Source organism: Bos taurus, chromosome 29, assembly GCF_002263795.3.
Source record: "Bos taurus isolate L1 Dominette 01449 registration number 42190680 breed Hereford chromosome 29, ARS-UCD2.0, whole genome shotgun sequence".
Classification (NCBI taxonomy): domain Eukaryota; kingdom Metazoa; phylum Chordata; class Mammalia; order Artiodactyla; family Bovidae; genus Bos; species Bos taurus.
Genome location: NC_037356.1, coordinates 45847653 through 45871862, shown reverse-complemented (window position 1 = coordinate 45871862; position 24210 = coordinate 45847653). Strand labels below are relative to the sequence as shown.

Sequence of the window (24210 nt, the reverse complement as noted above, 5' to 3'; positions counted from 1 at the left end):
TAGCCTGTCCCTGATGGGTGCGGAGCCACCAGGGGCGAAGTGTGCCCAGACCCAGCCCTTAACCAGTCAATACAAAGCCTCGAGCACACCCCACCATCAGGGAGCTCCATCATCAGTGTTTCTTAGAATCAAGTCTCTGTGGCTGAGGCAGTAATTAAACGCTGGGATAAATCCCAGGTGTTGACTCACTCCAAACCAGGTTTGGGGGTCCTCTGACACCCCTTGGGTCACGGAGCCTTTGAGGTTTTTAGTTGAGCTTTGCAAAAAAAAAAAAACGCAGAGACCAGGACCCCTAGGAGAGAGCCAGGGTCTGGCCACGGTCAGCCTGAAGGTCTGAGCAGGCAAAGCCCAACACGGAGACGTGGGGCATGGTGTCCCGGGCCAGGTCGGCGGGGCAGCTGCAGAGAGAAGACCACAAAGCGGGCCTGGACCCCTTGGTTGGCAGACGCTCACCGGGGCGACCTCCAGGGTTGTTTGCAGGAGGTACAAGTAGCAGCTGGCCTTGGAGTGGGCGCAGGGCGCTGGGCTGGCCCAGCAGGAAGAGAGGCCAACCCTCTCCCCCAGGACCAGACACAAGGCCTGGGGAGGGCTTTGTTTAAACACCAGGGAAGTAAACTGTTTAGAAACTTAACAGTTTGGCCAAATGGTTTTCTTTGGGGTTGTTTAAACAAATAGCCTGCCCCGCGGCACTGCCGAAGAAAGTGAAAGCTTCCCTTGCTGGCTGGGCAGCGGTCCCTGGAGCCTCCTCGGGCTGGCTTCTGACCGCTCCCCTCCCCCCTGCACCCACCCACGCAGGAAAGAGGGGCGCACCCCTACCCTGGGGTCAGGCACTCCCGACAGAGTGTTCGCCTCAAAATGGAAAAGCAGACTGGAGGGAGAGCCTGATGCCAGGGACACGTCCAGTTCAAGCCCTCCTCCCTGACAACATAGCATCCAAACAGGGCTACCGTCCCCACAGACGAGCGGTGCAGTCACACCCCCCACAAACTGGGCAGCTCTTATCAGCAGAGACTGCTTCTCTGACAGTCCCAGAGGCTGAAGTCAAAAGTCAAGGTGCTGAGGACTTCCCTGGTGGCCCAGTGGCTAACAACACTCTGCACTCCCAATGCAGGGGGCCCAGGTTTGATCCCAGGGGAGCTAGATCTCACATGCCGCAACTAAGACCCGGCACAGCCAAATCAGTAAAATAAATAAAATAAATATCAATCCATCAATAAAATAAACATTAATACATAAATAAATTAAATATTAAAAATCAAGGTGCTGGCAGGGCCAAGCTCCCACGAAAGACTCTGGGAAGAACCGTTCTCAGCCTCTTCCAGCTTCTGGTCGTTGCCAGCAATCCCAGACAGGCCCCTGGTCTGTGGCTGCTTGCCTCCGTCTTAACACGCCCTCCTCCCCCGGGGTCTGTGCCTAAGCCTCCCTCTGAGAAGATGACTGGTCCCTGGGTGTCGGGCCGATCCAAACACAGCACAACCTTGTCTTGGTTCCCGCTGCAGAGACTATTTCCTAATCAGGTCATATTCACAGGCTCCAAGGCTGGGGGCTTCACTGTTGTCTTTTGGGGGGGCTATGATTCTGTTCCCAACAGTTGGGGAGCATGGGGCAGGGGGACATTTTCCATAGAAGGACGGGTTCAAGGGCAGGAACTCCAGACACAGGGGTGCTGCGGAGGCCGCTCTGCAGCCCCGCAGGCAGGTGTGGGGCAACCCTCCACCGCCCCCTTTCCGTGGGGTCTGATCTGAGCTTGGAGGCTGGGTACCCGCCGAGGGTGGCCCAGCAGACCACGACTCTACCCTGAATACCTTCTGCACACTGGATGTTGGGGCAGCTCTGTGCCCACCCCTGTCTGCAAAGAAGCCTCATGGAAAGGACAGGCCATGGGGGCAGCACAGCCCGGCCAGGAGACACACAGAGCCCCCCGGGAAAGAGGCCAAAGGAAGCCCTTGTGACCAGCATCATCTTCGCACCCTCCGGCCCGCCTTCCAGTCGCCACAGGGCTCTGTGTGCCTTCCACCCAGGGGCAGGCGGCAAACGCTCCGGGCTCGGCAAGGCCACAGCCGCCTCTCATGGCCCCTCGGCTGCACCACCGTGTAGAAGCTGCCACAGTTGACGCGTCAGCAAAGGTGTGCAAGCAAAGCGTCCTACGTGGGCGCCAAACCCTGAAGGTCCTACCGCTTTCCCACGTCACCAAACACTCCTCTCGTGATCTTCGTTCAACCGTGTAAAGACCGAACTTAGCCCACAGCTGCCCCCAAACAGGCCGTGAGCCGCCTGGCCCACGGGTGGGGCTGGGGGTTTGCTAGTCCTTGCGTGGGACAATACGCGTGACTTTTAGAGTATCAGAACCATAGTCTGATGACACGGCAAACCACGTCAGGACGGAGGCGGACACAGAGCGACTCCGAGTGCTCTCCACTCCACTTAAAGTCCGTTAAGTATTTTAAAGAAAGTTAAAAGGCATATAAATCAATAAGAAAACTACCCAGACCCCAACAATAAACGGGCAAAGACCATAAACACAGACTAACAGAAGACAAAAAACACAATCAATAAACATGAGAAACGGGTAACTTCTTGGTAACTTGACCATTTGAGCCACCAGGGACGCCCAAGCGTTAGTCGCTCAATTGTGTCTGACTCTGTGAACTCACGGACTGTAGCCCACTGGGCTCCTCTGTCCGTGGAATTCTCCCGGGGATTTTCCTGACCCAGCGATAGAAGCCGGGTCGCCTGCATTGCAGGAGGATTCTTGCAGGTAGAAGTGAGAGTCCTGTTGCTGCCAGCGGGGTCAGTATGTCCCCACCTCCCAGGGGACTGTCCCGGGCACACTTCCTGGATGGCAGTGTGGCTTAGGGACCCTCTGACCAGGCAACTTCCCCTCCGAGAAGCCAGCCCAAAGCAGCAGCTAGAAATGGACACGGGTTCTCCATCACAGAGGGTCCCCAAGGCTTTGTGAAAACAGCAAAACCCAAACCCGAAAGGAAGAACCTGTAAAGAACCTAGAGATCTCACTAAAGGAAAAAAAGTGAAAGCGAAGTTGCTCAGTCGTGTCCGACTCTCTTCGACCCCGTGGACGGTAGCCCACCAGGCATCTCTGTCCATGGGATTCTCCAGGCAAGAGTACCACAGTGGGTTGCCTTTTCCTTCTCCAGGGGATCTTCCCGAGCCAGGGATCGAACCCAGGTCCCAAGCGTTGCAGGCAGATGCTTTACCCTCTGGGCCACCAGGAAAGCATTACATACATGAACGGGCTGGAGTCCAGGTCAGTCATTACACAAGCCCCAGCGGCACCCTCTGGAGAAGGCGGGGCCAGGACAGGCTGGGGAGGCGGTAGGTGGGAAAGTCAGCGTGATGCTACTACACACACGACCCGAACAAATCACACAAGATGTGAATGCGGGCACAGGAGAAAGGACAGGGTGCTCCCTCTGCCCTGGTGCTCCAGTGGTTAAGACGCCTCGCTTCCATTGTAGGCAGCACGGATTTGATCACTGGTCAAGAAACGGAGATCCCACATGCGACAGCCAAAAAAATAAATAAATAAAAGGACAAGAAATACACTTCAAAATATTAACAGCAGCTATCTCTGCTGCTGCTGCTGCTAAGTTGCTTCAGTCGTGTCTGACTCTGTGCAACCCCATAGACGGCAGCCCACTAGGCTCCCTCATCCCTGGGATTCTCCAGGCAAGAACACTCTCGGTGGAAAAATTATGAGAGTTTTTTATTTTCTCCAGTTATTTTTTATGTTTTCCTTCCTACAGCAAACACAAATGTCACTTCAAAACAAGAAAAACAAAGGCTTTAAAAAATGATGCACAAGTTCCTCCCGAGGGGATCTCACAGACTAGGTGGGGCGATGGTCTTTATTCCGGGGACCCACGACGGCTTTCTCAAGGGTGACCTGGCAGGGAGTGCCCTAGCTCTCCACTAAATTGCCACGGGGGTAGGGGGGTTGCGGGGGGACATATTCGGATTCCAGGTTCTGAGCTGTTTGAGCTGAAGAACAGGAGAAGGAAGGGATGGGGAAGAAGCGTCCACAGCCATGGCAGACGAGGAGGACACTGCTGGTGGCGGTCACCCAGGGTGGGTGCCACCTGAAAGGGCCTCAGGGTTAACCCCTTCCACACCTCAACTCAGAAAACGGACTTTTCACAATGAGCAAAACAAGAGCGCATCCCAGGGCCTGGACTGACCACACACGGAAGGGGTGGGGCCTGTGAGTTCCCCGTCCCCCAACCCAGCAGGCAGGGTGGACAGCACCCTATCCCCTGCTGAACCACCTGCACTCCAAGGTCACAGCCCCCCACAGGAAGGACGAGGTTCACATCTCAAGGCTCCCCCAAGGCCGCACCACCCCCGAAGGCTCCTCCTGCCAGAGATACCTCTCCGCCTGCCTGACGCGTCCTCAGCCCCCGTCCTGGCTCTCGGGTCTCCCGTGTCCATCTCCCCTCACTGCCCCCACGGGAGGCAGAGCCAGCCTTGACCGTGACCCGGGCCCAGAGCCACACGGGCAGAGCCAGGCCCAGCGTAGGCCATGGTCCACGCTGCAGCTTCTAAAGCCATAAACAGCTTCACAGCAGGCAGGCAGCCGGCTTGTTTTTGTTTTTTAGCAATTGATTTTCTCCACTGCCCCCCTGGGGTAAGCGGTTGGACAAACACTGAGACCACAGGCCGGCACCCCAGCCCAGGAAACCGCGCCGAGCGACCACAGGGTCACAAGGCACAGAGGAAGTGGCCAGGCCGGACGCTGGCTCTGCTGGAAACCTGAGGCCTGAGCAGCTGTCCCCCCGCACGGCCCACCTCGGGCCTGTCGGCCAGGCTGCAGGGAAGCTACGGCCCCTGGGAACCACGGGCCGGGTAGGCCCCCTCGCCTGGGGCTGGGCCTGAGTGCACGGCTCTGGGACGGGGGTGACCCCCGTCCTGAGGCCTGGGGTCACTGGACAGCGGCCAGGTCAGTGCCAGCCCTGTGACCACCCCCCCTGCAGCCAGTTGCCTCTGGTCCCGTCCCCAGGCCCCTCACCTGGCCCTCCACAGGCAGCACCCCCTGGGGGTCACACCCGACCTCACCCCCCAGCCCCATTTCCCTCCTGAGTGGCCCTGAGCAGGCAAGCTGGCCCATTCCTCACGGGTAGGACTCAGGTGTGGATAAGGCCCCCAGGCGAGGCTGGGAAGAGAGACATGTTCCAACAGAGTGTGGTTGGATGGGCAAATGCGAAGTGGGCAGCCAGGCTCCCTGAAAGGCAGGAATGTGGGGTGGGGGTCTGGCAAAGAGCCCGGGACTGGCATGAGGAAGGCTCCGTCCCACCTCTTCAGGCAGGTGGCTCCATTCTTTAGCAAGCCCACACGGGGGTTGCTCTGAGCCCAGGCAGACCAGAGGCGTCCCTAGAGGACTCTGGTGCATGCAGGCAGACGTCCCCAGGGCCTAGGCGGGGCAGGGGAGGGCTGGGCTCAGGTCTCGTCTCTGCCCCTCCTGTGCCTCTGACAGTGCGTGTGGACAACGCAGGCCGGCCAGAGACCCTGCCTCATACAGTGTCACTCCCAGCCCCCAGGAGGTGCTGGGCGCTGGGGCGTCCGTCCACCAGGGCCCGGACCTTGAGAGCACAGAATGTGTCCCTGAGGGGACCCGTCTCAGCCCCCGGGGTCCATCCAGGGCCAGGCTGGAGCTGGGCACGACTGCAGAAGCAAGGGGCATATTGGACAGACTGGGAGGGAGGGGGCTACGCGGCGAGTGACTGCAGTCTCACTGCGGCCGGTGGACACGGGGATCCGCACGCCTGACCACACCCAGGACACCCGCCTGTCCAAGGCCCCAGACCCACGACGACACTTTTTTCTTTCAGAGAATATGGCAGGCTCCCCTCTCCTCTTTTATTAGTTTTAAAAGTTAGTCTTCAGACTCAGACACAAAAGAACACATGGTGTGTGGTTCCATTTCTATGACGTTCCGGAACAGGCAAAACTAATCCGTGGTGATGGAAGTCAGGACAGCGGCCGCCTCGGTGGGGGGGATGGGGGGTGGGGGGCTTGGTTTATGGCGGGAGGCTGCCAAGGGCACCAGGGAACTTTCCGGGTGGTGGAAGTCTTCTGTATCTGGTGTGGGGTGGTGGTTATGTAGATGTATACAACTGTCAGAGCTAATCAAAATCTACACTTAGAACCTGTGTGTCTGCAAGTTATATTAAATGCCTCAATTTCTTAAAAAAAAAAAAAAAAGTCAGCGCTTGGGCTTGTGACACCATTTCCTGGGACGGTGCAATCTGATTTTCTTGCTATTAAAAATTCACGGTCCGTGGCTGAGAACAGCAGCTGCCTTCTGTTTGCAGAGTCGACGCCAATCACTGCCCGGGTGGCGGCAGCCTGGGCCACAAGGGCCTCCTTTCTTTTCCCTTCGACCTACTTCCCCGATAAGTGACAAGACAGCCAGACTGGGAACAAACGCACCCCTTATCCCTCAGGCCTGAGCCTCGGCTAATCCTCCCGGACAGACGGACGGACGCGAGGGGCCCAGTTGTCAGCCCGCCCATCAGACCCGACAGTGGGCGCCTCTGTCCCCCTGGCTGCCCCCGCCTGGCCACATCTCCGCAGCCCTTTCGTCTCCTGTCCCCATGAACATCTGTTAAAACTCCTTCCTGGCGAGGTGCGGCAGGCGGGCCGTCAATCAGCAGGAAAGGCCTGGGCTGGGGGTATGGAGAATGACACCCCAGTACCTCCTGGCCACCCCCGGGTAGCAGAGCCACATGCCCCAGACACGGGCCCACAGATCACCTGCCCAGGTCACTCAGGCCCCGAGGAGGGGCGTGCCCCACGGGCATGAGGAAGACCCAGGGACAGAAGTCAGAAGAACAGGGCAGGTCCCCCGAGGGGCGGGCCCCCGAGCGGCTGGGAGCAGTGGCAAGAGCGAGCGCCCTGGGTCGGTGGTGGTAACTCCCAAATAAGGCCCCGCTACTGCTGTTTTTAGCCCATTCCACATAATTGGAAAAACATGGGGAAAACCAAAGCCAGCCGGGCACCTCCGTCGGCGTGGCTGCCAGGGAGGGGGCGGGGAGGCTGGTGCTGGAGGGCACGCGGGCTCGCGGTCTGGCCCGGGCCGGGCTCCTGGCCCAGGGCGGGCTCCCCGCCTCGGGGACCAGAGTCACTCGGTTCCCCCCAGGCTTCATTCAGCCCGCAGCAGGGCCAAGGCAGAGGAGGGCCACTTGCTGGGACAACCACTCCAGTCTCAGAACCCACCGGTGCCTCCCTGGGTCTCCAGAAACACAGGCCCCTGAAGCCAGTGGGTGTCACATCCCCGCCCAGGGGGCTGTGGGAAAAGAGACACCCCTCGGCCCACAGGCAGGGAATCCCAGGGCTCCTGTCCTGTCTGTGTGCCCCTGCCCGGCAGGCTCTGCCTCTCTCCTGACACCCGCTCCAGCCCTGCTGAGGGGCGTCCTCCGATCTCCCCACGTCACCAGCGAGGGGGCTGCAGCTCAGGGCGCGGACGGGCTCCCCGCTCTGTGGACATTCAGCAGCAAGTGAACCAGCCTCCCCACTCCACCCTCCACTTCCCGGGGGACCCCCGGACCCGCCTCAGGATGTCGCAGGCTCCCGGGTCCAAGCGTCATCCCATCTCAGCTTTGCCCCTGGGGAAGGCACTGACCCCTGCACAGGGCCGGCTCTCCCTGGCTCAAAATCAGGAAAAAAACAGGATTCATGCACGTCACACAAATGTCTTCAAATTCAACTCCATGGCCTTCTCTGATGCTTCAGCTGGTAAAGAATCCACCTGCAATGCAGGAGACCTGGGTTCAATCCCTGGATCGGAAAGATCCCCTCAAGAGGAAATGGCAACCCACTCCAGTATTCGTGCCTGGAGATTCCCATGGACTCGAGGTTGCAAAGAGATGGACACGACGGAGTGACTAGCACACACACACACAAGCATAAAAGGTCAGGCACCCGGGGTGAGAGCGCCAGGAATCCGCAAGTCACGCACGAGACCCTGGCTTCCCATCCTGAGAAGTTTCTGGCCGTGCAGGTAGTTCCCGACCCGCTACCTGGCAGCTGCCTTGGGCACACATCCAGGGCAGAGGCAGCCCTCCGCCGCCCACACCTAGTCCCTTGTCATGGAGGTTTGCTGGGGCCAGGAACCTGGATGTCACGTGGGTGATGGTAATTCCAACACAGCCAGGCCCCCGCCCCAATCCAGAATCCTTCTAGCTCAACACTGGCCTTCATCCCCAGAAAGGAGAGCCACATGCCTGGCTTCCCCATTGGCCAGGCGAACAGGGCTCCCCAAACACTGGGCCCCCCTCCCAGCTCCTCTGGGTACCAGTTGGCATCCACATCTATTCCTGATTCCAAATGTCCAGGGAAGAACTGCTCTCCTGCCATCATGCCTGCCTGGCTCCAAGTTCAAGTTCAAGTTCAAGCACAGCTCATATTTGTTAGGCAGCCAGGCCTTCCTCTCAACAACCCCATGAATCAGGTACTACCTGCTTACTCCTCGCTTAGTTGTGTCCAGCTCTTTGTGACCCCATGGACAATAGCCCGCCAGGCTCCTCTGTCCATGGGGATTCTCCAGGCAAAATACTGGAGTGGGTTGCCACGCCCTCCTCCAGGGGATCTTGGCAATCCAGGGATCAAACCCAGGTCTCCCACATTATGGGCAGATTCTTTCCTGTCTGAGCCACCAGGGAAGCTGATCATCCCTTTTTACTGCTGAGGAAATGGAAGCACAGAGAGGCTGAGCCAATTTCCCAAGATCACACAGCCAGCACATGAGTTAAGGTTTCATAAAAGGAAGGCTGCACACAGAAAGCCATCACATGATTGAAAAGTGGAAGTGTTAGCCGCTCAGTCGTGTCTGACTCTTTGTGATCCCATGGACTGTAGCCCACCAGGCTCCTCTGTCCATGGAATTCTCTAGGCAAGAATACTGGAGTCCCAGGTTGCCATTTCCTGCTCCAGAGGATCTTCCCAACCCAGGAATCGAACCTAAGTCTCCTGCAATGCAGGCAGATTCTTTACCATCTGAGCCACCAAGAAAATCACTCTAAATCCTGGGTATGCCCAAGAGAGTATTTCCTCGCTACCCAAAGTCTTCAGCAGGCTCTCAACTGAAGACCAGAACTGTGTTACATGTCGCGAATGTTGCCTTTGACACACCGTATCCTGGACGGAAGCCGCCCAGGCACAGTCTGTGAACATTTCCCTCTGTCCCAGAGGCCATCCCCCTAGCCCAGGGCTTCCTCCAGAGCCCTCACCACATGGCTTTGGCTCTTGACCCCCGTGGGACCCTGGACCTCACCAATTCCTCAGCCAAGAGGAGATCCCTGAGTGATCCCAGGGCCTCCTCAGCTGCTCCCGGAATTCCATCCTCCCTACCGGACACCCCGAGCCTCGTAAGACCCTGGCAGCCCTCCATGGGTACTGCTGCCTTCCGGCCGGCAAGGCGCCTGCGCCAGATCCTCGGAGCCCCGCCAGTGACATTCAATAGGCTTCAGCGCCTCACTTTCTTCATGTTACCCTCGCATTGCCAGCTTGTCTCCAGGCAGTGTTTGCAGCTGATACCCCGCACGGCGTCAGCAGTCAAAACCCGCATTCCACACATGATTTATGTCCGCTGGGACATGGAGCCCTGGCCGCTCGGGAGGCTGCAGGAGCAGGGAAGGCAGCCACCGTGTTCAGGAGACGGGAGGCGGGGGGTCCTTTTCATCAAACGTCGTCCTTTAACATGACACTCTGTCTGTGGCAAAGAACAGAGGCTGGGCGTGGGGGGACCCGAGTCCCGAAGCCCCCTGTCCGCCAGGGGAGGCGTCACTGTTTGTGACATCTGAAACCCTCAGCCCCGCTGGGTCCTCGCTCACAGGACGGGCTCTGACTCGCTGCATCTGTCACCCAGACAGCCGAGGAGGCCCCCTCAGGGACAGAACCCCCTTCTCATTCACGCTCGCGCTCCTCTGGGTGAAGGACACAGGGAGGTGTTTGAGGACCACCTCGAATGTCCAGAAAGCCACCTTGGGGGCAAACCCTTGAGATGCTCTAAGAAGCTTCTGGGTTGCTTCTCGACTTCAATGAAAACATTTAGGAAATTCCGTTTACCCTTTCCCACCCCGGCTGCCCCCAAATCGCTTCAGCTTCTAACAAGCTCCAAGGCAGGAGCTACATAAGCCGCCCTTGACCCCCCGGAATGAACCCTGCATCAGTGGGAAGCAAGTGGGTTGTGAACCAGCCTTATGAAAACCGGGCCCTGGGCATCCCATTCTCATGCAAACCAAGACTCCCATCCACGGCTTTTGTCTAAGCTGTTCCCTCTTCTGACCTGACACCCTGGTCCTGGACGGGGCATATGGAGCAAATGCAGGTGAGTGCAGCCTCATTGCGACGATGTTCTATGCAGACCCCCGCCCTGTGCCTCGCTCCCACCCAAGCATGGGCCCCTCGGAATGACAACAAGAACATTTTTCTTCCACGAGCTTGGCATTCTCCAGCTGAGTCATTTGAAAAAGTGTCCTTCACAGCTGGGGAGGGGACAGTTCTGACAAAACCAGGAGTGGCTGACTCCCAGGGCTCTTTGGGAACTGGGTCAGCCCCAGCCCCACCCCACCCTATACCCCGCACACCCCGCCCCCCCGAGGGCTTGCTTCCGACAGGAAAGACAGGCTTTGCTGCTAATCCCCAGTTCCCCTCATGGGTATCGGTGTCAGCTCCCAGCACAGAGCTTCCAGCCCCAGGTACTGCCTCCTCCAGGAAGCCCTCCCACCCCTCTCCCTGCGGGTGATGCCTGCAGAGGGTACACAATCCTCTCAAAAGACTCGACCCCAGGCAGTGGCCAGAGTTCAGAGTTCAGAGTTCAGAGGCCCCAGCTACTGGGATGGTGGAAACCCGAAAGAAGCCTACAGCCCCGACTTGTTCTGGTTGGAAAGGAATCTGGGCCTCCCCCAGGGGGTGGCAGGATCCTCGGACAATGGAGGCAAACCCAGCCGTGTGGGCCTGCCACAGTGTCAAAGGTGTGAATGGTGGGCATAGCTACTGTTTATGTAGACCCACTAAGTGCAGGGGGTCCACAGCATTTGCAACTCCTGTTGACGCCCTGGGTTCTCCACAGCTTCCCTGGCAGGGGGTGGTCTCGACCCGCCCCCACTCCCCATCTCACAGACAAGGAAGGGAGGGACAGAGTAACAGGGCCCCAGGGCTACACCCCAGGGTGGCCTGGTCAAGTCCCTTCTGGAACTCCAGGCTTCTCTGGCTGTGCCACTTCACTGGGCCGTGACTCTGGGCTTCGATGAGGGTTCACGGCCCATTTCTGCCCACACCCCACTGGTGGAACTTTGACGCAGGAAGGCCCCCTAACCGAAGCAGCTGCACGAGGCCCCCCTGGGGAAGGCCCTGCTGCATGAACTACCTTCTTGGGGTTGTGTCTGTCGACTACAAACTGGCACGCAGCATGGGCACTTGCCACCACCTCTACCAAGATTAGATCGAATGCTGCTGCGGCTGCTGACTTCCAACACGTCCTGAAAGGAGCTCGGGGTGGAGAGTAGGAATGGAGGCATCTGTGCTCCAGGAAAAGCTGGCAGGACGGGCCTTCGGATGGTTAGACATCTTCAGACGCCCATTTTATGAGCCAATTCTTGTATCTCCTCACATCTAGAAAAGCGCTACAGCCCTTCATGTGATGTGACGTCTGTTCCTTGTGACTAGCAGAAGCCTTCTGCAAAAATATGAGCTTGATTGCATGTACTTCTTCACCAAGACCACAATATACTGACCTCTTTCACCTACCTCTTTCTCAGCTATCTGTGATGCTATCTCCGGGCTATCGTCCTCATGTATTTTCTAAAGTTGACACATCCATCACTGAGCCTTCCCCAAATGTCCACATGCAGCCTGGTTCTACATACTTGGAGTGGGCGGAGATGGCAACCATTTATGTATCCCCCTCCCTCTCCCAGAGCAGACATCACCAGCCGATCCAACACAGGGCTCAGGCAGATAGCACCCATCGATGGCAGGTAACAGACAGCACATCCAGATCACTCTACCTCCAGGGCCAGGCCCCAAGCCAGCCCTCTCACAGCAGCGAGACTCGGAAATTGCAAAAACAGAAATAGAACAGAACTGCCCAACAGGAGGAAGATGATTTGAACGTCCACACACTTGACGAACATTCTTCAGGCAGTGACACACGCTCCTGAGGCGCCATGTGCGTACCCAGTCACGTCTGACTCTGTGACCACACGCACTGTACCCCACCAGGCTCCTCTGTCCATGGGATTTTCCCAGCAACAATACTGGAGTGGGTTGCCATTTCCTCCTCCAGGGGATCGTCCTAACCCAAGGATCAAACCCACATCTCCTGCGCCTCCTGCACTGGCAGGCGGATTCTTTACCACTGAACCACCCGGGACATATCTCATGTAATTGCAAATACTCCTGCAATACTGTCAACCGAAATGTATAGACACATACGGCAAAAGAGCAGAGAAAGGTACACCAAAACCTCTGCACCATTTCCAGATTTCCCTTTCGTGTCTGCAATACACAAAGCAGAAATGGCTCCATAATTCGCAGGGACCACTGCAGAGTGAAAATGCAGGGTCCTTTCAAGTCGACAACAGAGCACAAAATGGGGCTCTTCTGAACGTGGGGCTCCATGTGCCTGCACAGATCAGACACCTGTGAGGTCGGTCCTGACACCAACTTGGCTCCTGCCACAGGGCAGCCACACAGGCTGTTCCTTCTCTCTGGGCCATCTCCCTCCTCCCTGCTGATCCCCAAGTCTCAGCTTAAACGGTGCCTCCTGGGGTGGATCTTCTCTGGCCGTCCACTTCAGGCAGTCAGTCCCCCCGACCCACCGCCGCTGTGCATTACAGTAAGCCCCCTACACACAAGCCGTCAAGTTGCGAACTTTAAAGATGCGAACGTGCATCTGGTTCCGGCGGGGGATCAGAACCTGTGCCATCCACGCCAGGGGTGACCGACCCTGCAGCTCGCCCTCCGTCTCTTGTCGCTGACCACCCTGCGGCTCTGCCATCTCCCACCTCCTCTTGCTCCCCCAGTCAGTAACTCTTCTGGCCTGCTCACTCGATGCCGGCCCCTTTTGGCCCTTTCTGTTGTTGTACTGTTCTACTGTCCTTTCCAAGGTACTATCCTAAGGTAAGAAATGTTTCCATTTTCATGTTTGTTTGCTTCTTATGTATTATTTGCATGAAAAGTATTATAAGCCTATTACAGCACAGTACTCTATACCCGATCGTGTTAGTTGGGTTCCCTTGGCTAACTTTGTTAGCCTTACCAACCAAGTGCACTTACAGCACTCCCAGAAGGGAACTCATTCAGATTAGGGGACTTACTATACTCTGTCGCAGCCTCTTTCGTGCGTCTTGCATTAATCTGATCCAAATCTGTTAACAACTTTTATTCATGTGTGTGCCCGCTCCCTGTCAACCTGACCAACTGGCACATGTGCCCTGTGAGCGGCGGGGAATCAGGCCTGCCTGGCTCGCTACCTGCTTTAGCCCCAGCACACAGCAGGCGCGTGGGAACGACCTGGGGGTATGTGGAACCTAGCGGATGCCACGTTTTTCAGATTTGCCATCATGAACTTTTGTTTTAAATCCAGGACGAAGTACTGCTCCTCCCTTCTGCCCCCAGCCCACCAGGGAAGCCCTCACCTTCCCTTTCTTTCCCTCAAGTGGGGCTGGCCCAGGGGTGGCTGCTTCCAGTCGCCTCTCACTACCGCCCTCGCTGGTCTGGCCCGAGTTCACCCTGGTGCTGCCTGGCTGTGCTGAGCCCTGGACGTCCCCAGGGACAAGCTGTATCCTGGACACACATCATTTCCAGAAGAGCACACCCTGAACCCCACACCTGGCAGTAAAGGCCCCCAGGCAGCGCCCCAAGACGGGTGAAACTTCATTACCAACAATCACAGCACGAGTGCTTGAAGCAGCAAACGAGCGACAAGTAAGGGGGAGAATAAAGAGGCGGAAAAATGTCAAAAGCAAAGAACATCACTCGTGCAGGGGGCGGGAAATCAGGTAAACTTCATGCATCCGGAAGATAACTCCTGTTAAGGATGTGTTCACAACCTACGTTTCCAGGGGGTGGGAAGGAAGTGGGTGATTATGGCAGGAAGATTCCAAGAGAATGGGATGCAAGGGTCAAAATGAATCATAGGATTTCCCTGCTGGTCCAGGGGTTAAGAGTCTGTGCTTCCACAGCAGGGGGCACGGTTTCCACCCTTGGTCAGGGAGCCAAGATCCCACACTGCCACACAGTGTAGCCAAAACAAAAATAATAATAAAAAATAAAATGTTTTTAAAATGAATTATAAGTTCCACAGCAACGCTTATGAAAAAAGTAGAAGAGCAAAGACAGGAGCTTTCGGCAGGGCCCGTGGTGCCGCAGAGTTGGGAGCCCTCGGAAGAGGCGGGAGGAGAGGCCGAAGTGTCTGCCGCTGCCTCCTGCGTCCCGGTTCCCAGCACACCACCCTCCTTACCCTAACAGTTGACAACGGCCAGCTTTTAGGGTGTGATCACACAAGCAGGGAGGGTGCTAGGCACTCGGGGTCTCAGCCCGTCCGGCACGACCTCCTCTTACAGACGGGAACCCCAGGGCGCCCGTCGGGCAGCAGAGCCCAAATCTGACCCAATCCCGGCGGCTCGGAGCCCAGACCGTGTAAGCCCCTCCCCGAGGGAAGCAGATGGTGGGCACCCAGGCCGGCGGCCGCCCCTCCCCGGCTCACCTGCCTTGCACGTCTGGCCGTTGTCCTGAAGCTGCACGCCCGTGGGGCAGGCGCAGGCGTAGAAGGGCTCCCGCGGGGACAGCAGGCACAGATGGGAGCAGCCGCCGTTGTCCTCCTCACACCGCGTGTGGTCTGCGGGAAACGGGGCGGGGGACACCATTCCGGAACTGACCCTCGACCCCCACTCCCGCCTCGCCCGAGGTGGGCATCCTCCCCGCCCCTCCTCCTCCCAATTTCCTACAATGAGAAACCCCGTCTACATCAGGGCCCCTCCATGGCCACCTCCCCCGTGGAGGCCACCCCCAGCCCTCGCTGGCAGGATGCCAGGACCTGTCCGCCTGGCAGTGGTGCCGCCCTGGGTTGGGGGTTCCTAGAGCAGAGGCCTGTCTTATCTGTCACATGCTTGGACCTCATGGGCTCTGCACAGGCGCTCGATGGCCACACAGAGCCGAGCCTCTCGATGCTGATGACGAGACTTTTTGCTCTCCCTGGCACAATGCAACTGAACTGACACTCCTGGCATCTCACTCTGCCCAGGACAGGATTCGGGGGGGGAACCCATGAAACGCGAAGTGCTGAAAGTGTTAGTCGCTCAGTTGTGTCCGACTTTCTCCAGGCAAGAATGGTGGAGTGGATTGCCAGTCTCTTCTCCACGGGAATCTTCCCAACCCAAGGATTGAACCTAGCTTGCATTTAAGGACCACGGAGCTCTCCCCAGAAGACAAGTCCAGAGAGCCCCACCCCTGGGACTCTACTTAAATTCAAAGTTGGGACCTTCAACAGCATCAAGGCCAAAATCCACCCACACTCTCTGTGGTCCCCATGGGACCTGGTGGAGGTCCCCGTAAGAGCAGGTGGTGGTCCTTGAGGGAGTGGGTGAACCCAAGTCCCTGGCCCTGCTGGCTGCCTGTCACAGGGGCTTTTCACCATCAGAGACCCCTCCACGACCCCATGGGGAGCCCAGGCTGAGAACTCAGACCTGGAGCAGATTTTCCATGAGTAAGTATGTAATCTCCACTGGGCCTTGAAAAACAGGGCAACCTTCCTTGGGAATCCTTCTTCCATCCCTGAGGACAGCCCTGCCCAAAGCAGCCCCCATGCCAGCTCTGCAGAGGGACCTCTCCCAGCCTGCCCCCTCCCCACGCGAAGACACCAGCCTCCCGCGCTCAGCCCCGGCCTGGCCCCTGACTTACAATAAGGCTGTCGCTCCGGGCTGAGCACTTGAATATCCATGGGCGAGTAGAGAGCGCTAAGGATCTCCTTCCTCTTGTCTCCAGTCCTCTTGTTACAGGCGTGGATGGAGCGGGTCTGCCAGTCTGTCCAGTACAGAGTGTCTCCAGAGAGCGTCAGGGCAAAGGGGTGCGTCAGACTGCCCTCCACGACCTTCTGCCTGCAGGGGCGGGTGGAGAAGCCATCACGGGGGGTGGTCCCCACTGCGTTCCCCTTCCTGTAAGCCTTCCATCGTCACTGCTGACCCATCGACATCACACCGGCTCATGGAGTGGTGATGGAGCAGCCTGAGACCCCAGCACCCCAGGAACCCTCCATCAGGTTGCACCTTCCAGACCCAGCCAACCCCCCACCACCCCTGACAATGACATGGGCGCCTTCGCACACACAATTGCTCCCCATCCAACCTGATTCTAGAGTGGGGGATGCCGGCAAAATACCCCACAAGGAAGAAACACGGAAGAGAGGTGGCAAGCCAGAAGCCACATCTGGAGGCAACACACGGATGACAAGCACAGCTGTCCTGCCCTAACAGCTGAATACAACCAGAACAAAAGTAACGTGCCCTTTCCTCTGAAACCAATCATTTATTTACCAAAGCAAATTAAACTTGCATCAATCTGAAAATAAAAAAAAAGGTAGTCTCTTCTGTCTATTAGGGCATCCCAGGTGGCTCAGTGATAAAGAATCCGCCTGCCAATGCAGCAGACGCAGGAGACGTGGGTTCGATCCCTGGTTCAGAAAGACCCCCTGGAGAAGGGAATGGCAGCCCACTGCAATATTCTTGCCTGGGAAATCCCATGGACCGAGGAGCCCTGCAGGCTACAGTCCACGGGGTAGCAAAAGGTCAGACACAACTTAGCGACGAAGCACCTACAGGGACAGGGAAGAAGAGTTCTGTGTATTTACAATACCCAGCAAACAAGAACTTGTTTTTTCGTGAAATTATGGATGCCGGTAATAGAATCGTAATTTACACAGCTGGTAGCATGCAATTACCTGGTTTGAGGACTCTCGCCCCACTGTAGGGTAGGAGGCAGGAGCTGTGGGTGGGTGGTCACCGGCACGTGCTCAGCCCCCGGTGCAGCGCCCAGGAGAGAGTAATACTCGAGAGGCGCCACTGGCCGAAGACCACACCCTCGTGCTCAGGGTGGATCTGACCCGATCGCCTCTTCCCTGTTTTTTTTTAGGCCGCGCCACGCGGCACGTGGGATCTTTGTTTCCCAGCCAGGGATCGAACCCGAGCTCCCTGCAGTGAAGTGCACAGTCCTAACCACTGGATCGCCACGGAAGTCCCTTCCCTGTTTTCTTGATGTCACTTTAAAAAAAAATTTACTGAATACAAAGGATCATTAGAGAATGTGTTCAGTCACTAAGCCATGTCTGACTCTTTTACCATCCCATGGACTGTAGCCTGCCAAGTTCCTCTGTCCATGGGATTTCCCAGGCAAGAATACTGGAGTGGGTTGCCGTTTTCTTCTCCAGGGGATCTTCCCGACCCAGGGATCAAATCCTGCATTGCCGGCAGATTCTTTACCACTGAGCCACTAGGGAAGCCCTCATAAGAGAACACTATACCAACAAATCAGACAACCTAGAGGAAATGGATAAATTCCGAGAAGCATACAATCTTCCAAGAGTGAATCATGAAGAAACAGAAAATCTGAATAGACCAATAACTAGTAACAAAATTGAGTCAGTGATCAATAAACTCCCCCCACACAGAAGTTCAGATCCAGATGGTTTCATAGGTGAATTCAACCAAATATTTAAAGAGTTAATACCTATACCTCTCCAATTATTCCAAAAAATAGAAGAGGAAGCAGAGAATAGTTATCACCAAAAAGATAAGACACAACAAGGTTGGCAGGTAGAGAAGAGAAGCCCTTGTGCATTGTTGGCGGGGATGTAAATTGGTACAGCCAGTATGGAGAACAGTATGCAGCTTCCTCAAAAAACTAAAAATAAAACTACCGTACAATCCAGCAATTCCATATCTGAATAAGTTCCCTAAGAAAATGAAAACACAAACTTGAAAAGATGTAAGGATCCCTGTGCTCATTGCAACTGTGATTACAATGGCCAATGTATGGAAGTAACCTGTGTCCATAAGCAGATGAACTGAGTGAATAAAGAAAAGATGGTGTGTGCGTGTGAATAAAATCCAGCGGAATACTATTCAGCCATAAAAATAATGAAATCTTGTCATTTGCGGCACCACGAATGGACCTGGAGAGTATTATGCAAATTGAAAAAAGGTCAGAGAGAGAAAAGCAAATACCATATGATTTTCTTGACACGTGAATTCCAGAAGACAAAAGGGAAACAGACTCAGAGATACAGAGAACAAACAGGTGGTTGCCAGAGGGGAGGGGATGGGGAAACGACGAAATAGACGGAGGAGATCAGAGGTACAAACTTCCAGCTACAAGATAAATCAGTCATGGGGATTTATGTAATGCACACATAAAGAATACGGTCAATAAAACCATAATGAGTTTGCTTGGGGATGGATGGCTAACTGTTCTTGCTGTGATCATTTCATAATTGAATCACGATGTTTTTATACCTGAAATGAATACAGTAATACTGTATGCTAATTATAACTCCAGAAAAAATATTAAAAGCCCAAACTCGTAGATACAGAGAACAGACTAGCGGTTACCAGGGATGCGGCAGCGGGTGAAATAGCTGGAAGAGATCAAAACACACCATATTTCCAGATTTAAGGTAAGTCAGTCCTGGGGGTGTAACGTACAGCATATACATTAACAATACATAACAATGTATAGTTAACAATATTGAATTGTATTTAAAAGTTGCCAAGAGAGCGGATCTTGTAAGTTCTCATCACAAGGGAAAAAATTGTAACTATGTCTAGGGATAGAACTGGACATGGAACAACAGACTGCTTCCAAATAGGAAAAGGAATATGTCAAGGAGGTATATTTTCACCCTGCTTATTTAACTTATATGCAGAGTACATCATGAGAAATGCTGGGCTGGATGAAGCACAAGCTGGAATCAAGATTGCTGGGAGAAATATCAATAACCTCAGATATGCAAATGACACCACCCTTATGGCAGAAAGTGAAGAACTAAAGAGCCTCTTGATGAAAGTGAAAGAGGAGACTGAAAAAGTTGGCTTAAAGCTCAACATTCAGAAAACTAAGATCATAGCATCCAGTCCCATCACTTCATGGCAAATAGACGGGAAACAGTGGAAACAGTGGCTGACTTTATGTTTTTGGGCTCCAAAATCACTGCAGATGGTGACTGCAGCCATGAAATTAAAAGACGCTTACTCCTTGGAAGAAAAGTTATGACCAACCTAGACAGCATATTAAAAAGCAGAGACATTACTTTGCCAGCAAAGGTCCGTCTAGTCAAGGCTATGGTTTTTCCAGTAGTCATGTATGGATGTAAGAGCTGGACTGTAAAGAAAGCTGAGCGCCAAAGAATTGATGCTTTTGAACTGTGGTGTTGGAGAAGACACTTGAGAGTCCCTTAGACTGCAAGGAGATCCAACCAGTCCATCCTAAAGGAGATCAGTTTTGGGTGTTCACTGGAAGGACTGATGTTGAAAATGAAACTCCAATACTTTGGCCACCTGATGAGAAGAGCTGGCTCATTTGAAAAGACCGTGATGCTGGGAAAGATTGAAGGCAGAGGAGAAGGGGACAACAGAGGATGAGATCATTGGATGGCATCCCCAACTCAATGGACATGGGTTTGGGTAAACTCCAGGAGTTGGTGGTGGACAGGGAAGCCTGGTGTGCTGCAGTCCATGGGGTCACAAAGAGTCAGACATGACTGAGTGAATGAACTGAACTGACTGATAGGGATAATCATTAACTAAACTTATTAGGGTCATCATTTTGCAATACATATGTACAAGGGGAGAAAAACGTAACTATGTGATAAGGATAGATATTAACTAAACAACTAAACTTATTACAGTCATCATTTTGCAACATACATGTGTAACAAATCACAGTGTAATACACCCAAAATGAACATAATTGTACATGTCAATTATATCTCAATAAAAACCCAAACCGAACAAACAAACAAAAAATGTCTTGAGGTGAAATTCACATAACACAAACTAACCATTTCAAAGTGAATAATTCAGGGCCACGTAGCACATTCACAATGTTGGGCAACCACTACCTCCAGCTACTTCCCCAACATTCCCATCCCCATAGGAAAACCCCAAACACACCAAGCAATTAATCCTCATCTCCTCAACTCCCCTGCCCCCACAGCGCCCGCTGACACCAGTCTGCCTTCTGTCCCTAAGGACTGGCCTGCTCCGGGCTTTCCGAATAAATGGAGTCACACAGTATGTGGCCTCTGGTGTCCAGTCTCCTTCAGGAGCAGCATGTTTTCAAGGCCATCCGTGGCATGTCGCCTCTCTGTTCACTCCTGTTATGTGTGAGCAATACTCCGTTGCACAGATGCGGCACACCCTATGTATCCATCTGGCGTTCACCCGTCGGTGGGCATCTGAGTTGTCTCCACCTTTCGGCTATTGTGGACGGTCCTGCTGTGGATATTCATGTACACACATGTATTTCAATACCGATTTTCAATTCTTTGCAGGTATAAACCTAGCAGGCCTTCCCAGGTGGCTCAGTGGTACAGAATGCGCCTGCCAATGCAGGAGACACAGGAGATGTGGGTTCAATCCTGGGTCAGGAAGATCCCCTGGAGCAGAAAATAGCAACTGGCTCCAGTATTCTTGCCTGGGACATCCCATGGACAGAGGAGCCTGGCAGGCTACAGTCCATGGGGCCTCAAAGAGCCAGACAGGACTGAGCACACAGGCACAACTCAGCAGCAACATAAGCCCAGGAGCAGAATTGCTGGATCCTACGCTAATTCAGTGTTCACACCCCAGGGAACATGAAACTGCTTCCCATGACGTCACTGAGAAGCCAGATGCCCGTCACTTCTCAGGGCTGTTTCTCCTCCCTGAGCCCTGCCTCAGCTGGAGGCCCCCCACGAAGCCAGTGCCAGACTCAGCTCACTTCACCCACCCTCCCTGCTCCTTTCAGGATGCCCCGGGCCCCTGGATGCAACTCCACCCATGCCCCCTCTGCCTCCCGGGAACATCCCAAGCACACCTGCCTTCACTGAGGGCTAACCGTGTCCAGAAACCGTGCACAATAAAATCAGACCCTGTGAGTACCTCCAGGAAGCACCATTAGAATCCCCAATGCCCATCCCAGGCCCCAAGGCTCAGAGGAGTGAAGCAACCCAGCCACGGTCAGGACCAAGAAAGAGGCCTGGCAGGTCTGTCTGCTCCAGGGCTCACCCTCTTTACCAGGATGGTCATGTGTCACCTGAACAACCCTGGGCACATCCATAAAGAGCACTGACCATCTGCAGAGCCAGAAAAATCAGGTACATAGAAGAGGGGCTGAAAGCGGGCCCTGGAGTCACAGTGCCTCGCTCCCAGCCTTGGCTCTCACTAGCTGTGCAGCCTTGGGCGAGTTCACGTCCCTCTCTGTGCACCATCATTAGAGGGGATCATAACAGCACACACAGGGCTGCCCAGTAGCACCAGTAGTAAAAAAAAAAAAAACCTGCCTGCCAATGCAGGAGACGCAAGAGACATGAGTTCGCACCCTGGGTTGGGAAGATCCCCTGGAGGAGGAAATGGCAAGCCACTCCAGTGTTCTTGCCTGGAGAATCCCATGGACAGAGGAGGCTGGTGGGCGACAGTTCATGGGGTCGCAGAGTCAGACATGACCAAACACAGGCATACCAGATGGCAAACACTTCACAGGGTTGGTATGAGGGTGAAATGAACTGACGATGTCCAGGAAAACACCAAGGTTCTACAAGGGCCAGCCGTCACATCATCACGTTGCCACCATATGCTCACACCATCAGGTCTTCACCACCACCATCACCTCCTTCATCAACACCATCATCACCTTCACTATCATCACATCATCCAGCTCCATTAACATCACTACCACCACCACCACCACATTTTAAATGCCACCATGACCCTCACTGCCCCTCATCACAACCCCTTGAGCAGGGCACTCCCACCTGCAGCCTCTATCGACTCTAAAGCTCACCCTTCACAACTGCCCGGATCACTCAGCTCTCCAAGGGCCTTGGTTCCCCAGGCCAGGCTGTGATCCAAGGACAATGGGAGGAAACGTTTCAGATCAGCTGGGGCACACGGCTCAGCTCTAAGAAGTCGGAGAGGCACTGAGGCTTCCTGCCGACAGTCAAGAGAGTGACCTTAGAGGTGGGTCTTCCAGCCACAGTCCCGCCTTCAGTGACTGAAGCTCCAGCCGGGAGCTTGGCTATAACCTCGGAATACACTCAGAGCCAGAACCCCCCAGCTAAACCCCTCCTACATTCAGACGCCCGCAGAAGTCTGTTCGCTGTCTCAGGCCGCCAGCATCTGGGGCATTTTGTTACACAGGAGCAGATGACCACGGCACACGGCCTGGATGAAATGTGGCAAGGCTGCCACCTCTTCACGTCTGCTCCAGCTGGTGTCTGCCTGTGTCTGCCGAGGTCTGGCCGCTGCATCCTCCCCATGCAGTGTCATCAGAATCCTGAGTGCCCACACCCTGCCCGCCTGGCCCAGGAGCCCGCCAGTGCAGGTTCAGGGTCTGTTCAAGCGGGAGAGGCCCCAAGACCTGGCACAGAGCCAGCAGGCAGGAAGTCAGTGAATAAACCACCCTTGACTGGTCAGGGCGGGCGGGTAGGCGGGCGGACGGGGCAGGGCTGGAGGTTTCCTACATGTAAAATGTCAAGAAGCAGGTAAGCTGTTAAGCTGACCAGCTGACCAGCAAGCCCTAACAGCAATTACCAACAAAGACAACACCCTTTTCATTCATTCAGCCTATTTTATTGAGCACCTACTATGCGTAAGGCCCTCTAGCCAGACAGGAATGCAGTGAACACAATTCTGGCCACGCTTCTGCCTCCAGAAGCTCAGTGCTGGGGGGAGGAAGGTGTGCAGAGAAGTCGTTACAACCCCATCAACTCCTGGGCCTGAGTCCACAATTGCTTATCTCCAATACTGAGACCCAAAAAACTCAGAAATTTGAAAGCGCTTTGGTGCTTTGGTGGCAAAACCTGGATGGGGACAGGGGCTCTTTATAGCTTTTTCCATCCCACTTAGAATGAACCGTCTACATTTTGCCATAGCATAGATACAGGTGCCTCCCCAGACCCTGCTCAGGTGGGATGTCAGATACGGCGTGAGCGCCACTACTGATCTCTGTCCCGAGGAGGCCTGCATGCCTGAGGCCCCCAGGGTTTCAGGTGCAAGACCGTGGGCCTGAGTAGAGAAGGATCAACCAACGCCCAGCGGGGACTGGCCAGCCGGAGCGTAAGGGGAGGGCCCAGAGCCGGGACTTACCGGAAGGAGCCGTCCAGGTTGGCGCGGTGGATGAAGCTGAGCTTGGCGTCGGCCCAGTACAGCTTCTGCTCCTCCAGGTCGATGGTCAGCCCGTTGGGCCAGTAAATGTCCGAGTCCACGATGATCTTCCGGGTGCTGCCATCCATCCCTGCGCGCTCGATCCGCGGTGTCTCTCCCCAGTCTGTCCAGTACATGTACCTAACGAGGACAGAAACACTTGCTTTTGTTTGATTTTTGTTTCCTGTCTACATGAATGCAAGCATACGAAACAGAGACAATGAATCTGCCCGGAAATCTCATCCAGTGTTTAGGCCGTGGGGTATTACTACTTCCGAATTGCTTTCTAAGCAGTTAGTGATACGTATATTTTTTTTTGTCCAGGAAGCTTGTGGGTTCTTAGTTCCCCAACCAGGGGTTGAACCCACACTTTTGGCAATGGAAGTGTGGAATCCCCACTAATATATTATTTATTAATCGAAGTTGGATAATTAAATATCCTTGTTTCCACTTGTTCTCATTTAGCAATGTCTTCTGAGTATTCTCTTCTTCTTACTAATAGGAATCTTTCTTGTTCTTTTAATGGGAATTTTGTTGTTGTTTGGTCGCTAAGTCATATCTGACTCTTTTGCAACCCTGTGGCGGATAATCAAGATTGCTGGGAGAAATATCAATAACCTCAGATATACAGATGACACCATACTTATAACAGAAAGCGAAGAAAAACGAAAGAGCCTCTTGATGAAAGTGAAAGAGGAGACTGAAAAAGTTGGCTTAAAACTCAACATTCAGAAAACTAAGATCATGGCATCTGCTCCCATCACTTTATGGTAAATAGATGGGGAAACAATGGAAACAG

At 54.6% G+C, this 24210-nt stretch overlaps 1 protein-coding gene across 5 annotated transcripts in view; it reads right to left on the bottom strand.

The window, feature by feature from the left end:
* Positions 1-24210, bottom strand: part of LRP5 (LDL receptor related protein 5) — a 124510-nt gene that overhangs the window by 55961 nt on the left and 44339 nt on the right. For all 5 annotated transcript variants that reach the window (XM_024987583.2, XM_024987586.2, XM_024987588.2 and 2 more), the window contains exons 3-5: positions 23355-23552; positions 15919-16115; positions 14726-14857 (exon numbers count right to left, since the gene is read on the bottom strand). In XM_024987583.2, the coding sequence (XP_024843351.1) occupies positions 14726-14857; positions 15919-16115; positions 23355-23552 (527 nt within the window). The remainder of the gene's footprint in view (positions 1-14725; positions 14858-15918; positions 16116-23354; positions 23553-24210) is intronic.